The following is a 16,611-nucleotide window of genomic DNA, read 5'->3' as shown; positions in this document are numbered from 1 at the left end:
CAACAGAAACAAAAAGAAGAGGTACACTTACACAGTGCTCAAGACAAAGAACATTTGTCTGGTGAAGGCCTTGGTGTAGGGAATGAACAACAGTTCTGACTGCCTTATGTCACATGATATAAGCAGGTCCTCTTTTAGTGTGGGTGCCCACAGTTAAATGTAGAAGACCAGCAATGTGTGGGGTTGTTGTGACAAGTTTGTAGTTCTTAATTAGACATAACTGGGGTACTTTTGAAATATGTAATTCAGTGGCACAGCACTTGTCTTGTACATAAGAAGCAGAGGTCAATTTCTAGCATCAAAAAAATAAAACATTTATAACATAGGTGCCAAGTGCTAGCATCTATCCTTATAACAGTGCCAGGGGAATATGGGATATCAGAGGGGCTCATACCGAGTAATCTCACTTGCAGATTGGTCCTCTGGCTGCATTTCTGAAGTGTCACCATTGTTCAAAGATTCACTCAGGTTGGCCAGAGAGGTCACTACATTTGCCAGTGTACCCAGAGCTCCTTGACTTGTTTCAGCCTATTAAGTAATAGTAATATAAAAAAAATAAACAGTAACATTAGAAAACTAGCACACACATGCGAATGACTTATGGGCAATGAAATGAAGAAGGTATCATGTTTTGTCTTGTTTTTTTTAAAGCCCAGCTCCTAGAAGGTGTGAATAAAGAATCACACCAGAGAGATCTTTTTGTGTATCCATTGGATCAGAATGGATCAATGTTTTGTTTTTTTGTATCTTGGTTGTGGTCACACACACAAATCCACACATGTGATACAGTGATAAAATGACAGAAAAATAAAGTAAATTTCTGCCTGCCCACTTCCTTGCTTCCTGCCATGATGATAATGGATTAAGCCTTTAAAACTGTCAGCCAGCCCACAACCACAGCTTTTTGTGCTTTAGAAGATACAAGAAAGTAGTAAAGAAACAACCCGAAAGAAGGGAGGAAATATCTTCAAGTCACATGTCTGGTAATGGTTTAATAACCAAAATATTGAAAGACTTCAATAACACAATAAAAAGACAACCTACTCTTAAAAGGGACAAAGATCTGAAGACACTTCTCCAAAGAAGATGTACAGATGGTCAGTAAGTGTGTTCAACCTCATTTGAAATCAAAATCTCAGTGACTCCTCACATAAGTTGGATGTTATAATCCAAGAAAGAAACATGTTTTCCCATATGTGGGGAAATCAGAACAGTTACATATTGTTGATGGGACTAACCATATTGGTGTAGTCACATTCATAAACAGTCTGGCAGCTCCTCAAAGTTTAAATTTAAAAGTTGTTCATGGCCAGCAATTTTACATGGCTAGCAATTCAAACACAGACAATCCATACACTAATCATCTGAAGAACAGATACACAGCACGAGGCAGCCAGGCAGTGGCACGCTTTTTGGCAATGAAAGGAATGCTACAGGAACATGCTATATCATGGATGAACCTTTTACGCTAAGTAAAAGAAACCAGTTGTGAAGGAGCCACACTTACATGATTCCCTTCATATACAATGTATTGTTAAATAATTGTTAAAAACATGGAGCCTGCCGGACAGTGGTGGCACACGCCTTTAATCCCAGCACTTGGGAGACAGAGCCAGGCAGATCTCTGTGAGCGAGATCCAGGACAGGCACCAAAGCTACACAGAGAAACCCTGTCTCGAAAAGCCCAAAAACAAAACAAAACAACAAAACAAAACAAAACAAAACAAAACAAAAAAACATGGAGCCTAAAAGTAGCTTAGTGGTTGGCCTGGCTTGATGAGTTTCTTTTAGGAAGGTGAAAAACATTCTGGAATTGGTGGTGATTGAATCCAGAATCATGAAAATATACTAAAATACCACAGATTTATACATTGCGAGGGTGGATTGTGAATTACATTCAGCTTATAAAAAGAAAGCCAAAAATAAATAAATCACGAAATATATGTACAAGTCCTTCTTGTCTCTGTCTCTCTGTGTATGTACAAATAAATACCTGTGTGGGTTTTATTTTTTCTTTTTTTGTGTGTGTACACATATACCTGTGTTTTGATTATAGAAATGAAAAATTAAAATCAGTAGAAGTTTTAAACACAAAACTGCTTAATAAATTATGGTAGAACCACAGAACATTGTGCACTACAATGGGAGGCAACCTCTTGGACCAACAGACATCTTTGTCTACAAGCTCATTCTCTCTGGCTCATTTGTCAGCCTGTTGCAAATTATCAAATGGGAAGGAACCAGAGCTTCTGCAAAAGGCTGCCTTAGAAAAAGTAGCTATTTCTACATCATGCTGGTAGCCAGCCAATATGTATAACATTAATATTATATTAATAGGGGTATAGAACCATTGAATGTCCACAAAGCTGCCCTGTGATGGTGACTATGGCCAGTCAGCCCTGACTAGGGTGTCTGAAAAGCCACCAGCATCTTTAGAACAAATCCTAAAATGGCTCTATCACAAGAAGCTAATGGAGCTACAGGAAGCTATACTTCCAGCATCGTCTCTGATGGTCAAGAGGCAGGGGTAGTTGGAAAAGCAGCCTGCACTGCAACACACAGGAGGAGAGAATGTTACCTTGGAATCCGTGGCCAGGAGAACCGTACCATCTTCACGAATCAAAGGCTGCTGGATGTTCACAAGCATCCCTGGATCAAGAAGACCTGTTTGTCTATTGAAGACACAAAGAAACCCAGAGTAGCTTCTAACATTTTCTGCACAGTGTGTTCATGCTGCATTTATCTGCCTTTCCTATCTGCAAGGCTGTTTGCTAAGAGAAAAGCTCTAACACTCAGCCTAGGCTGAGTGGCCAGCTCTCTGCTCTTGCTGATGAGCACCTCACAAAGCCAGGTTACAGGCTGCGAGAGGACAGAACACATGCATATCCCTAGACCTTCTATACTAACTGTGGCCATTTTCCCCAAAGTTAAAATTCAAAGAATTGTTCAGAGACCCTCAACTTCAGCTCTTTGTGTAACACATTTTAGATCTCTGGTTTTCCTTATTTCTGTTCTCTTGAAAACCAGTTCAGAATGTGTTAAAGAGATTGTACAAGCTAGTTTGTGGCATTATCTGGGCCTTTCTTCACCTTGGGCCTTTTGTCTATACTGGAAAAAGTAAAATAAAAGGCCTGGCTCTTTCTGAGGGAAAGGACAACAGCAACAGCAAGGGATAAGAAGGCGGTCTTGGTCTCAGCTCTTGGCTGCTGCTCTGACCTCTTGGGTTTTTAACTCTGCATTTGGCTTGGTGATTCTTATTTAATAAAACCGTTCAGAATTATAAACAAACAAACAAATAAATAAATAAAATAAAAGGCCTGTACTCTGAGTTACAGACAGCTATTTTCCTGTATGAATGAAGCCTAAACTGCAGCATCAATTGTGCCCAGAGTGACCCTCAGCAATGTTAAGTGAACTCCAAAGAGAGAACGAGGCATGCCAGGGCTGTGGCAGGCAGGTGAGAGCCATGTGTGTGCCCTTTCCAGGGACATCTGCACTTCCTCTGGCCAGTTTGGAGGCCAATCACAGTGCTGCTCTGTGTGAACAGGAGACTGACCTTGCTCCATCCTTGTCTGCCACAAATGTGGGAGTGGCTATCAGAGGACTTCTCAGGTCTTTCCGGATATAGATCTTCTCAGTCGAAGCAGCACAATTGCTTGGTTTCTCCCGTTGCACATCAAAGGGCTTCCGTTCACTTTGTACAGCTTAAATTATACATTTAAAGAAAAAAAGTAAAATGAATGAACACCATAACATAAAGTGGTCTCTTAGCAAATCTGTAACTCTGGTGTTTAGTTACCATGGGCTTTCTAAACAATGGGAAAAAGAGTAAAATCAAATAATCCCAATACAAAAACCTAAAGGTATACAGATGGCTCAAGATGGCAGGTGCTGCCTACTGAGAAACTGCCATTCTGGTGTGACTTGAAAAAGTCAACATAGTCCCCTGTGTTTTTACTTCTGTCACTAGCCAGTTGGGCTCAGTCCTGGATAAGAAATGCCTATCTTCAAGTGGACCCTTCATAGAGATTATCCCATGACACAAATGGTAGAGCAACCTCTCCAGAGTCCAATTCCAGCCTGAAGTGCTTCAGCAAACTGAAAGCTGTTAATTGTATACAGTAATTTCTCTTCCAGCAACCTAGTGTAAGAATGGGTATATAGGAGCTGGAGAAGGCTCAGCAGTTAAGAACATGTTGCTCTTGAAGAGGACCACAATTCAATTCTCAGCACTCACATCAGACAGCTCACAACTCCCTGTAACTTCAGTTCTAGGGAGATCCAAGGCCTATGTAGCTACCTGCATCCACATGTACATAACACACATAGACACATACATATATGTAATTAAAACAAAAATGACTTTTAAAAATGACAGGCATGTTTGTTACAAGCAACTGAAGAAAAGTAGATCTTGGGGATGGGGTGGGGTGTATAGTACATGTATGTATGTACAGAGGCTAGAGGTCAGCAATGAATGCTTTCTACTATTGCCCTCCACCTTTGTTTTGATTCAGGGTCTCTCAGTGACCATGGAAATCACTGATTGGATAGACTGGCTGGCCAGCAGGCTTTGGTGATCCACCTGTCTTCCTCTAGTGCTAGGAATTACAGGCAGAGTAACAACACCCAGCTATCACATGGGTGCTGGAGATCAGAACTCACAACCTCATTCTAGTGCAGCAGGCACTTTACGTCTTGAGCCACCTCCCCAGCCCACAAACTATTAAAAGAAAGCAATGAAGCCTTGGATCAAGATGCCCTACTACTAAGCTGAAATGCAGTTGGACCTTGAGTTTGCAACTATGCCTGTGATTGCCCCAGTTTAATCCCGTCACTGCTTATAACTAAGGATAGCCTGACACTATGACAGGGCAACCTCACCCTAAGCTAGTCATGTATGGTTACAAACATACTTCTTGTTCCCCAGTGGATTTTCCATTGTCCCATTCCTGGACAGGAAACAACTCTGAAACCCATTCGCTCTAATCTTTCCAGGAGCCAGGCAGTACTGTTAAGGTGGTGTGGGCCCTAACTGTTCCTCTCCATCCCTGCTATACTCTCAAGAACACAGCACTGCTCTCCTTGACTTCTTTTGTGCTGCTACTTTGGAACCTGGTTCTTTTGATTTCACCATCAAGAATTGACCCGATGGTGTGGTGGTGGTGCATGACTTTAATCCCAGTGTTTGGGAGGCATAAGCTGGAGAATCTCTTGAGTTCGAGACCAGCCTGGTCTACAGACAGCCAGGGTTACATGGAGAAACCCTGTCACGAAGGAAGGAAGGAAGGAAGGAAGGGAGGGAGGGAGGAAGGGAGGAAGGGAGGGAGGGAGGGAGGGAGGGAGGGAGGGAGGGAGGGAGGGAGGGAGGGAGGAAGGGAGGACCAAACCCAGCAGTATCAGCTCTGGATCACCTGGCTGCCCCAGAAGGTAAAGCATAGTGAGCTTGTATATTTTCCCCATTCATTTAAAGTCAAATGTAAACACTTTACTTAGCAGGCATTTACTAACATGGTGAGGCCCTGCTACTCACATTCCATTTTCATGCCCATTTCCAGGCACTTTTTCAGCCTGCAGAACTGGCAGCGGTTTCGGTGATGCTTGTTGATGATGCAGTCTTGGCTGCTCCGGCAGCTGTAGGTCAGATTCTTCCTCACGCTCCTTTTGAAGAAACCTTTGCAACCTTCACAACTGACAGCCCCATAGTGACGGCCTGAAGGGAAGTGAGTGAGCATATGATCTGGTTCATCATGAACAGAGGTGAGCTACCCAGCTCTACTCCCACTTGGAGTACACCCTGTCAGAAGCTGCCACCACAGGGGTTAATGGCAGCCCAACAATATGTTTACCTCATGTGTCTATATTTCTACAATAACCTTATATGGTCACGATGGAAATCCAAAGCTCATACATGATATGACTGTCCTTGGCACACAACTATCCCAACACACAGAACAGCTTAGGCAACACTGCTCCGGTGTACACACTACAGTGTGTTGTAGAAGTTGCTCAATGCCCACTCTCATTGTGGTGATATTTTATTTGTATGTTAATAAAGTTTGCCTGGAGATCAGAGGTCAGAGCAAGCCATAAACAGAAGTCAGGAGGTGGTAGCACACGCCCTTAATCCGATCACATGGCAGGCAGAGTCTTTGTGTGGTCAAGGATACAGCCAAGCGTGGTGACACACGCCTTTAATTCCAGTACCAACCATAGAGACTGGAGGTCTGTATAGATAGGCAGTGACGAGGAAGTGATGTGGCTGGGCATAGAGCCAATGAGAAGGCAGAACAGGAAGGCAATAAGAGCACAGGTTAGACAGGAAGAAGCTCTCCTTTGGGACGCTATGGAGTGGTGGTAAGCTAAGGTTAGTAAGTGGCTCTTTGCTATTTCTCTGATCTCTTCAGCTATTACCCCTGTATTTGGCTGTTTTTTATTTAATAAGACTGTTTAGAAATTCGTCTATACCTCACTGACAGACTAAACACCCTGTATCATTCCCTCATTCTTGCTTAATCTCAGAGTCATGTCTTTGTCCCTAAGCATGCCTCTGAGTGAATTACTCAGGCCCTTCAAGGAACAGTTACAAGCCACAGCTTATTTCTCTACTCTCATTTACTCAGGACAGTGGTCTTTAGCCAATGACACCTCAGCTCACCCTTCCTAGCTGACAAAGTGCTGTTGAACATCAGCAGAAGCTTGCAGCTAAGACTGGGCTCCTCTTGCTTGCAGAGCCCAAGACTACAGCTGAATTGTTAGGAAGATACTTCACAGCATCACTGTTCACATTGACTACAGAGGTAACTTGGAGGATCTCATTTTCCTTTTCCTTTAACGTATTATGGTGTGAAATGAACCCTGTCAATATTGCCTTGACCTCCCTTGCAATGTCTCCTTGAGCTTGCTGCTATCTCTGAGTGACTTCTAATAGCTGGACACAGTGGCACTGTAAGGCTATGTGATGAGGCCTTTTCTTGAAGCTTAGAAGATCCCTGATCAACAGGAAAACCAAGCAGTCTTTGGCCATTTCTGTTTCTGCTTCATTTATTCCCAAAATTGCAAAGTGTGTCTCCTTGTTGAGCAGGCATAGGTTTTGTTCAAATACTCTAATGGGAAAGTTAGTATCAATTATTGGAGAATGTAACAGATGCCTAGGATGGACTAGAGAAAGGCAACCAGTGGCAGCACTGTCTACCTGCTTCCAAGGGAAGATGGGGTTTTAAGTGGTAGGATGGACTGGCTTTACCAAGACAAAAAAAGGGTAGGAGATAAGAGGCAGGCACCAATGGTACAGAGAAATGGTACAACCAGCTTAGAGGGGGAAATTGGAGCTTCTGGAGATGCTTCCTAAGCATCTTCCTAGGTCTAGGCCCCTTTTCAAAGAGACAAAATGAAATATCAAGGACAACAAAACTTCCAGGGTTCATATGAGTGGAACAAAGCTGCCTCAGAACTTAGATTCCCTGAGCTGAGTTTTTCATTCCCCACTGCCTGCCTTACTGCCTCACTTACCTTCTGTGGCTCCCCAATGTTGGCAAGCCTCCTGTCTCCCTTCATCAGAACACTAACTGTGGAAGCCTTTGAGCTCTCCTTGAAGGACACCAGAAGCACAGACATAAATAACTCTAGAGGCCTTGGGTCTTCACCCAGTTCCAGAAAGCACGCGTGTGTGCGCACACACACACACACACACACACAGCCTTGGGTCTTTACTCAGCAGACATCCACATGTGTACAAGTCCCAAGAGGGACTGTGTGGTTCCTACTCCTACATTATAGATGCTTACACATAGGGTGCAGTGAAAGAATAAAAAGTGAGACAGTTTAGATGAGGGGAATTCTATATATAATACACCTTGGAAGATACAAACATGAAAGAAAGTTTCACTTTCTTAACAGCATATAAATACTATATAAATACAGAGTTTCCTGACTTTTCTTATCAGTTTGAATAACCTGACAAACTACTTTGCTTATTATGTGAGGTTCATGTTTTAAACCCACATATAATATTCTTTCTCAACTACCCACTTCCCTACCCTATGAAAGGTCATGCTGTTGCTCCATGATACGTGCCAGAAGCCGGAGTCACATACCAGAGGCTTTGTCACCACAGACCACACAGTACTCCACCACCTGGGGCCGCTGGACGTCTGCCTTCCCCAGCAAACGCTCCACAGAAGCAGAATCCGTGACGATCTAAGATGTCAGCAAAAACAGTGCCAATTAAAATCTAGATAGCTAAATACAGTAACATATAGTTGTATATTCCCAGTCTTGGGTATCTAAACAAAAGAACTCTCTGGGCAGAACTGGGATTGCTCTGAAAGCTTCATTCAATAGCCCACTAGCCTGCATATGTTAGTGACTGTTCTCTTGTGAACAAGACTGGAAGACACATGGGGATCCCACATAGATTCTCTAAGATAAAGACAGGTGAAGTTCTTCAGCTATGTGTCTCATCCCATCAAACAACATGGAACTGCAAGCTGGTGTTGGTCAGAGCTTTCCTGACTAGATCTCTTGTGGAGGCACCTGGTAACAGATGGCCTGAGTAGTACGGATGAGAGCGGAAGCCTGCTATTTCCTCTCCCTTATAGGTTACTCTCTAGATAACAAACTGTGCTATCCATCTAGGAGAAAACATAGCTGACACCAATCTGAAAAAGTTTAAACAACAGTTATTTTTTAAAATGTACTTAACTTGAACACACAATAAATCTTCAAATGAATCTCACAAGGTGGGACCATATACAGAATTCAGGTAAAATCACCTGTAAATTGTGACATCAGCAACCTAGTCTTTCACAAACCCGTACTTTTAACTTTAGTTTTACATCAAAGGATCAAAACACACTTTGGGAGAGGGAAGAGAGATAATGCTTGCTAGCTCTCATAAATATAAAAACACATCAAAAAATTTAAACAAAGAGTCTGAACTGTTGAATTGGTACAGCAGTTAAGAGTGCTCATGGAGGACTCAAATTCAGTTCCCAGCACTCAAATTCAGGCACTTCACAGCTGCCTACAACTCTAGCTCTCTAGAGGAAGCCAACACCTCTCTGCCTTCTGCAGGAACCTAAACTTACTAAAAATATTCACCTGAACATACTCCAAAGATACTCACATGGGAGGAGTGTGGAGTGTGTGTGGAAGTTGCCAGAGAAGGGGGCTTGAAGGAAGAGGTACAGCACTCCTAACTTCTTAAATCTCTTCACTGTGGCTTATGTGTGAGAGCCCCAATAGGTACAGAGTTTCAGTTTGGGAAGATGAAAAGAGTTATAGGTGGTGGTACAATAATGATTAAGATGGCAAATTTTGTATTATGTACAATTTACCACAAATTAAAAAACAAAAACCAAGCCAGGAATAGTGGCATGCACCTTTAATCACAGCACTCAGGAGGCGGAGGCCGAGGCAGGCAGATCTCTGTGAGTTGGAGGCCAGTCTGATCTACATAGTGAGTTCCAGGACAGTCAAGGCTATATAGAGATCCTGTCTCAAAAAGATCAAAATAAATTTAAAAAACAAAAACAAAACCAGGCAGTGGTGGCACACGCCTTTAATCCCAGCACTTGGGAGGCAGAAGCAGGTGGAGCTCAGTAAGTTCAAGGCCACCCTGGTCTACAAAGTGAGTTCTAGGACAGCCAGGACTGTCATTCACAGAGCACACAGAGAAACCCTGTCTCAAAAAACCAAAACAAAAAACAAAACTAAATTAACAAAGATTCCCCCCTTAACTATGTTGAAACACGCCCTATGCCTGGGTACTCTGGCACTGAGCCTCCAACTTCACATTGAACACTGGCCCTGCTTTCCTTCAGTGTCTGCTGTTATTTTTGTGGCTGCCCCATTCCCACCTTGCTTCTCCCTCCCAGAGCAGAGATAAATAGGACAGAGGTGGAAATAGGAAGTACACAGCAGTTCCTGGAAATATGTGAGATCAGAATGAAGAGCTGGACCCAGGCTTTGGCCACTTACATGAGACAGAGGTTAAGTGTTCAGTTAGAACCTCCAGCTTACTCCTGCACGAACCAGAAAGCCCCAATTCCGTCTCTCTCCAAATCCCACCCTCTCAGAGAGTCTCCAACAAAAAAAGGCAACAAAAACAAAACAAAACAAACAAACAAACAAACAAATAGTTCTGCATTCTTGGCCACTACTGCAACTTCCTCTTGTTGCCACCAGCAGCCTAAGTCCCTACCTAAGCATTCAGCTTTTGACCAGCTTGTGATGGACACGTCATCACCCCTCACCTACAACCTATAGAAAGTCTCCCTGCTTTCATTTGTGGGTGCTGCTTCTCCAGCCTCCATCTCTGGGACTGGAGAACTCGCCTGGGAGTTGTTTTGCTCAAATAAACCTGTTACATGTTTTCAATTCGGCTTCATCTGGCTTACTGTATCAGCGAAAAACCTATTATCAGGGGGCAGCAAACCCATTAGTAAGAGCAGGTGTTGTTGTCTGAGAGTGGTCGGCTCTACAGGGTGCCTTAAAGATATCACAGGCTAATGGTTTCCAACAGGTGGTCTTTGAAGAACAGTTCTCCAGTGGCCTCACTCTCTCACCTTGCCTATGCCAGTGCCTCTTCCTTGGCTTAGTTTATATCCCCCCTTCTTATTGTTCTTGATGATTGTCTTCTGGGTATGGCCACTCCGTTTACTGGCTTTTACTTTAGTTATCTAAGGCAGCAATCCCGCCATGCTTGTAAATCCCCAAAGGCCCTTCTAGGGTGGATTTGGCCTCCAAGGCAGCGCAAAACCGAGCTGAGAAGCAGTTCAAGTATCAAGTACGGAAACGACCACCCATCAACAGGCCTTACCTGGATCCTGCCAGGGACAAGGTTGTCCGAGGTGGTGAATATGAGCTGTTTGGCACTGGATGTCTCTGGAGACGCCAGGATCACCTTCCCAGTTCCAGCTCCATCTGGGCTGGTCAGGATGAACTGCTGTTTGGAAGACCCAGAGGCGTCCACTGCGGTGACTATCTGGATCTTCTGTCCTGTCTGCTGGTCTGTTACAATCTACAAGATACAGCATGGAAGCCCCTTTGCATGGCCTGTCTTCAGACCTGTGTACTTGCACTTGAAGGCAGTGTTCCAGGAGGTTATCACTAGAATCACTGCTGGTCTAAGATACATTTTACCAGTTGTGATGGGTAATCTTCACTGTCAACCCGACTGGAGTTAGAATCACTATGGAAACACATCCCTAGGTATATCTATGGGGGTCTTTCCAGGAAGATTTGACTATGGAGGAAAGACCCACCCTGAATATGAATGGTGCCATTCCATGAACTGGGACCCTGGACCGAATAGAATAAAAAGGAGAAAATGAGCTGAGCCCCAGCAATCAATCTGTTCTGCTTCCTAACTATGGATACAATGTGACCAACTATCTTGTGTTTCTCCTGCCATAACTTCTACCAGGATGACTGTATCCTAATTCTGAACCAAAATGAAAGCCCTTCTTTTTGTAAATTTACTTTGTCTGGAATTTTGTCAAAACAATGAGAAAAGTAACCAACATACTGTAGCAGGAATCTTAGAAGGTCTTATTAATAAAAACAAACCCAGGGCCTGATATTGGGGTGAATGCTGGAAGATCAGAGAAGCAGAACAAGCCACAGCTTCTTCACCTCACCAATTCCTCAGCTGATCCTGTTTCCTCAGACTGGAAGCCTCTGTGTCCTCATATTCAAATGGATCTCAACTGAACTGCTTCTTGAAAGCCTAAAAGCTTAATCAGCTCTAGTTCCCGGTCCTCACGCCATATATACCTTTCTGCTTTCTGCCATCACTTCCTGGGATTAAAGGCTCTTGTTACCACGCCTGGCTGTTTCCAATGTGGCCTTGAACTCACAGAGATCCAGACAGATCTCTGCCTCTGGAATGCTAGGATTAAAGGTGTGTGTGCCACCATTTTCTGACCTCTATATCTAGTGGCTGTTCTGTTCTCTGACCCCAGATAAGTTTATTAGGGTGCAGAACATACAAGTGAGCTTTTCAGAAAAGTAACTAACATCCTTAGTGAGCTTTACAGAAATTATTTTTTATCAATTACTTTCACTCTAGGATTCTATCTTTACTATTTTTAGAATTAAAAGTCCCTTTGTGAAGACAATTATAATAGACTTAAACATAAAGGAAGGGAGGGAGGGAGGGAGGGAGGGAGGGAGGGAGGGAGGGAGGGAGGGCCTTTATCCTGTCATAGTCAAAAAAAGGCAGCCTTAACTCTTCAAAAATCTAGAGAGGGTTGCTTTAAAGAAGTGATACTTTTGAAGGGAACCTTGTCTGAGTGACAGAATTCACTTGGCTTACCACTGTAATTCATCACCAGCCTACTCCATTTTCTGACTCTGGGATCTTTTAGAGGCCTAACTTTACTGTTGTGTGGTCAGGGCCAGAAGAGGCCTGGCACATGGAGAGAAAATAATAAAAGACAGTGGAATGCACTGAAGAAGGCCTGATTCCAATTTCTCAAAGACCCAGAGCCTCTTCTTCACTGAACTCATAATTCTTATCCCTCAGACTCTCAAGAACTGGGATTACAGGTATGTGACACCACACTTAGCTTTTAGGTACCATTTCTTCTATGAGGAACACTAAGTAAACATAGAACACAACCTTGAGTTTGGTATGTTGCACAAAGTTACACCCATCCTTGCCTCGAGTTCATAAAAGACTAGAAGACAACAGAAGCAAGCTTGGAGAGCAACAGCCTCAAGTAAGCAGGGAAGCTAAGAAGGGGCGTCCTTAGACCCTGCAGCACCTCAGTTTTATTCATACAACCTGGCCTCCAGAGCTGTGGCACAACTTGTTTCTGTTAAGTCACAAAGCATGGGGAAGAAGACTGTATTGCAGTCTTAGGAAGCCTGTACTAAGAGGTAAGCCCAGACTTCCCTGTCTGAAACAAACGGCCATGCTCTCTGCCCAGCAGTAGGAGAGAACTGGGAGGACTGAGAGGAGAGGTCCTACTCTCTGTGATCTTCTACCCATTCAGAGGTGATGGGCACTTACTACAGATTAGTGAAAGAGCTGAGCACAACACACTTTTTGTGTTTTCCTTCAGACTGTTGGTTTCCAGGGAATAAAGTGAAGGGGAAATAGATAGAAAACTGCTTTTTGAGTACAGTTGCGTGGAACTAGGTAAGGCAGGGATGACACAACAGAGCAAACAGACCACAATGCTACTGAAGTACAATTAAATCCTAAGTTATTGATAATCGCATAACTATGAATGGTCTGCATATACCAATGAAAAGACAAAGATTACTAGGTAAAACAAGACTCAACACATTTTATATAGAAAGGACACAAATGAAGAGATAAAGATGTACCTTGTACATAAAGATAAAAACAAAAACAAAAACAGTAACTGTGAGAGCCAAAGTTACATTTTAAGTTGTAATTACTTTATCTAAGAGATCCATGAAAAATGTCTGTGATCTACAATCTCCTTGCTCAAGGACAGATAGTTTCTGAAATGCTGGAGACTATTATTTATGGGAGATAACGAGCCACATGATTTTCACTCCCCTAAACAAGTTTGTTTGATTGACCCATGTGCTCCCAATGTGCTTGATCACATGTGTGTGGGAGGTACACTGGCAGGAAATACGTCAGTATGTATGCTTGCCCCTGATTGGACCTGATGGGAAATACAATGAATTATGGATTTTCCTTCTTAAGCCCTTGCAAAACTTGATTCAGGGCCATTTCCCAGGAACCTGGGCATAGAGCTAGCCAGAGCCCATCCACCTGGCTAGCATTTAATTAAAGCTTGCTTCAAATTTGGCTTTGAATTGTGGCAGTGGTCTTATTCTCAATCAGTGGGATTAACATAACAACAAAAAGATGGAGTAACTATATTAATCTCAAATAAAATAAACTTCAAAACAAGGAAACTCTCAGGCCCTGTAAAGAGGCACTGCATAATAAGAATTCAATTCTCAAAGAAAGGATGTAATAACCCAAATCCATATGCGCCAAACAAGGAGCAAAATACATTAGGCACCTGGGTTTAGGAGGATGTAGCTCAGCTATTGGTTAGCATGTGCAAAACCCTAGGTTCCATCACTAGGACCAAAACCCCAAAACAATCAGGCAATCAAAACAAGGCAAACCCAGACAGAACTAGAGGGAGGGATAAAGAAATCCACAGCTATAGTTGGAGATGTCAAAGCCTTCCTGTAAGCACCAGCAGGCATAAAAACTAGTAAGGAACTGGTAGGCTAACCAGCACAATCAGCTTGCTATAAATGGCATTCATATGAGAACCCTTCTAACGTCCATACACCCCTCCTACTCAAACTTGCACAGGAGAGTCACAAACAGAAACTATATTCTGGCTTTTAAAATGCATTGTAAAAAAAAGTCTGCAGAGTGGAAAGTATACGTAATATGTTCTCAAACTCAATGAGACTTAAATAGAAATCAAAATAATATTATAATATAATAATTTTAATATAATGTAATAATATTATTATTATAATATTCTGAATCAAACACAGGCTAAGGACACAGTTACAAGAGTAATCTTACCTTAGGCTAAGTGGGGCTCACAGCAGATGTCTTGGCTAGCTATTTGGCAGTCACTGGTGTATGATGACACCTAAAGCCATCTGCTCAACTGGAGCCAATACAGAAAGTTGGAGCAAACACCCCAGAGTGTTGTTTGAATTTCTAAAAGGTCTTGTAATAAAAAACGCTGAACCAGATATTAGGGTGAAAGCTGAAAGATCAGAGAATCAAAGCAAGCCACAGCCACCACCTCTTACCTCACCAACTCCTCAGCCTGAAAGAGCTCCAGACGAAAGGGCTTTACAGTCAAAATGCCTTAGCTTTTGTCTCCTCATGCCTTATATACCTTTCTCCACCACCATAGTGCTGGAGATTAAAGGCATGTGACTTCCCAAGCAAAGGCATGAGATCTCAAGTGCTGGGATTTAAGGCGTGTGACTCCCAAGTATTGGGATTAAAGGTGTGTGCCACCACTGCCTGGCTCTGTTTCTGTCCTAGACTGAGTCAATCTCATGTAGTCCAGAGTGGCTTTGAACTCAGAGATCCAGACAGATCTCTGCCTCCCGAGTGCTAGGATTAAAGGTGTGTGCCACCACTGTCTGGCATTTATGTTTAATCTAGTGGCTTGTTCTGTCCTCTGATCTTCAAGCATATTTTATTAGGGTACATAGTATATCACCACACCAGAGTATAATTCTGTAGAACCCCAACATTTTCCATTAGGAAGAGAAGAGCAATAGGAATTAAACGAGAATTATTCTCCATACTATTTCCTAAAGAGGTCTCTCCTGTAAGGCAGATAACTCAGTTAAAGGACCAAAGATACTTCAGAGCAGTAGTTATGGAAAGGCATAGCCTTTTCATATATACAAGTGCATGCATATATATGCAAAAAGTAATTTGGATTATAATGTGTATTAAATACAGTAAGATAACTACAACAAAAGGCCTACTGGTTGAAAAGTAAGTGGAGTAAGAATACAGAGAAGGACATAGAAAACAGTACTTTTTGTTTTATAAAACCTGAAAATACCTGTAATCCCATCACTCAGGAGGCAGAGGCAGGCTGATCTCTGGGAGTTCAAGGCCAGCCTGGTCTACAAAACGCCTGTCTCAAAAAGCAAAAACAGAAAACTTGAAAATACATATAAAACAATAATTTGTTTATTATGTACATTTATATAAAAGTATAAAAGTTACACAGCACTAACAGATCATTTAGCAAACTGACATTTAAAAATACATGGTATTAATATGGGGAAATAGATGCTTCCAGGCTGGATTGGTGGGAACATAAGTCAGTATGCCTTCTTTAGTGATGGTGCAATAAAAATGGGATATCAAGTAGTCACTCAACAGGAATGGTTGCATCTGCTTTGTACATTGTGTGCCAGCTGGTTTTCTGTTAACCTAACACGAACCTAGACCGATCTACGAAGAAGGAAGAGGGAAATCTTAATTGAGAAAAGATCTCCCTAAGACTGGCCTGTCAGCAAGCCTGTGAACCATTTGCTTAACTGACTGATGTGAGAGGACTAACCTAACTCTGGGCAGGTGCTCCTATGTTGTACAGGAAAGCAAGTGGGGCAAGCCATGGGGAGCAAGCCAGTAAGAAGTGTCCCTCCTTCATCTCTGATTCAGTTCTTGCCTCCAGGTTCCTGCCCTGACTTCCTTTGATATTGACGTCAAGAACTGTAAGCCAGCCAGGCGGTGGTGGCGCACGCCTTTAATCCCAGCACTCGGGAGGCAGAGCCAGGCGGATCTCTGTGAGTTCGAGGCCAGCCTGGGCTACCAAGTGAGATCCAAGAAAGGTGCAAAGCTACACAGAGAAAAACCTGTCTCGAAAAACCAAAAAAAAAAAAAAAAAAAAGTGTAAGCCAAATAAACCTGTTTCCTCTCCAAGTTGCTTTTAGTCACAGTGTGTTCTAGTACAAGCAAGAGAAACCTAAGACAACATGGAACCATCTTAAAAAACAAAACAAAACAAACAAACAACAACAACAACAAAAAACAAGGGGTAAAAGATGTACCAAATGTTGATCCTTCTCTGAAACAGCAAGAGGGGCTGAGGAGATGGATCATTCAGTTAA

At 42.7% G+C, this 16,611-nt stretch overlaps 1 protein-coding gene across 20 annotated transcripts in view; it reads right to left on the bottom strand.

Moving 5' to 3' along the window:
• Nr2c2 (nuclear receptor subfamily 2 group C member 2) overlaps nt 1-16,611 on the bottom strand; it is a 79,381-nt gene that overhangs the window by 15,048 nt on the left and 47,722 nt on the right. For 18 of the 20 annotated variants that reach the window (XR_013050027.1, XM_076567374.1, XM_076567388.1 and 15 more), the window contains 6 exons: nt 10,823-11,023; nt 8,097-8,199; nt 5,534-5,713; nt 3,557-3,704; nt 2,579-2,672; nt 395-528 (listed from right to left, as the gene is read on the bottom strand). Coding sequence is in view for 19 of the 20 variants with exons in the window: in XM_076567374.1 (XP_076423489.1) it covers nt 395-528; nt 2,579-2,672; nt 3,557-3,704; nt 5,534-5,713; nt 8,097-8,199; nt 10,823-11,023 (860 nt within the window). In the remaining variant the exon portion in view is untranslated. Of the gene's footprint in view, nt 1-394; nt 529-2,578; nt 2,673-3,556; nt 3,705-5,533; nt 5,714-8,039; nt 8,200-10,822; nt 11,024-16,611 lie in introns of those variants that run through there. The other 2 variants (XM_076567390.1, XM_076567392.1) reach the window with 2 other exon arrangements.

The sequence above is a fragment of the Peromyscus maniculatus genome, chromosome 3 (assembly GCF_049852395.1).
Source record: "Peromyscus maniculatus bairdii isolate BWxNUB_F1_BW_parent chromosome 3, HU_Pman_BW_mat_3.1, whole genome shotgun sequence".
NCBI lineage: Eukaryota > Metazoa > Chordata > Mammalia > Rodentia > Cricetidae > Peromyscus > Peromyscus maniculatus.
The sequence above is the reverse complement of the archived record's forward strand: the minus strand, read 5'-3'. Positions and strand labels throughout refer to the sequence as shown.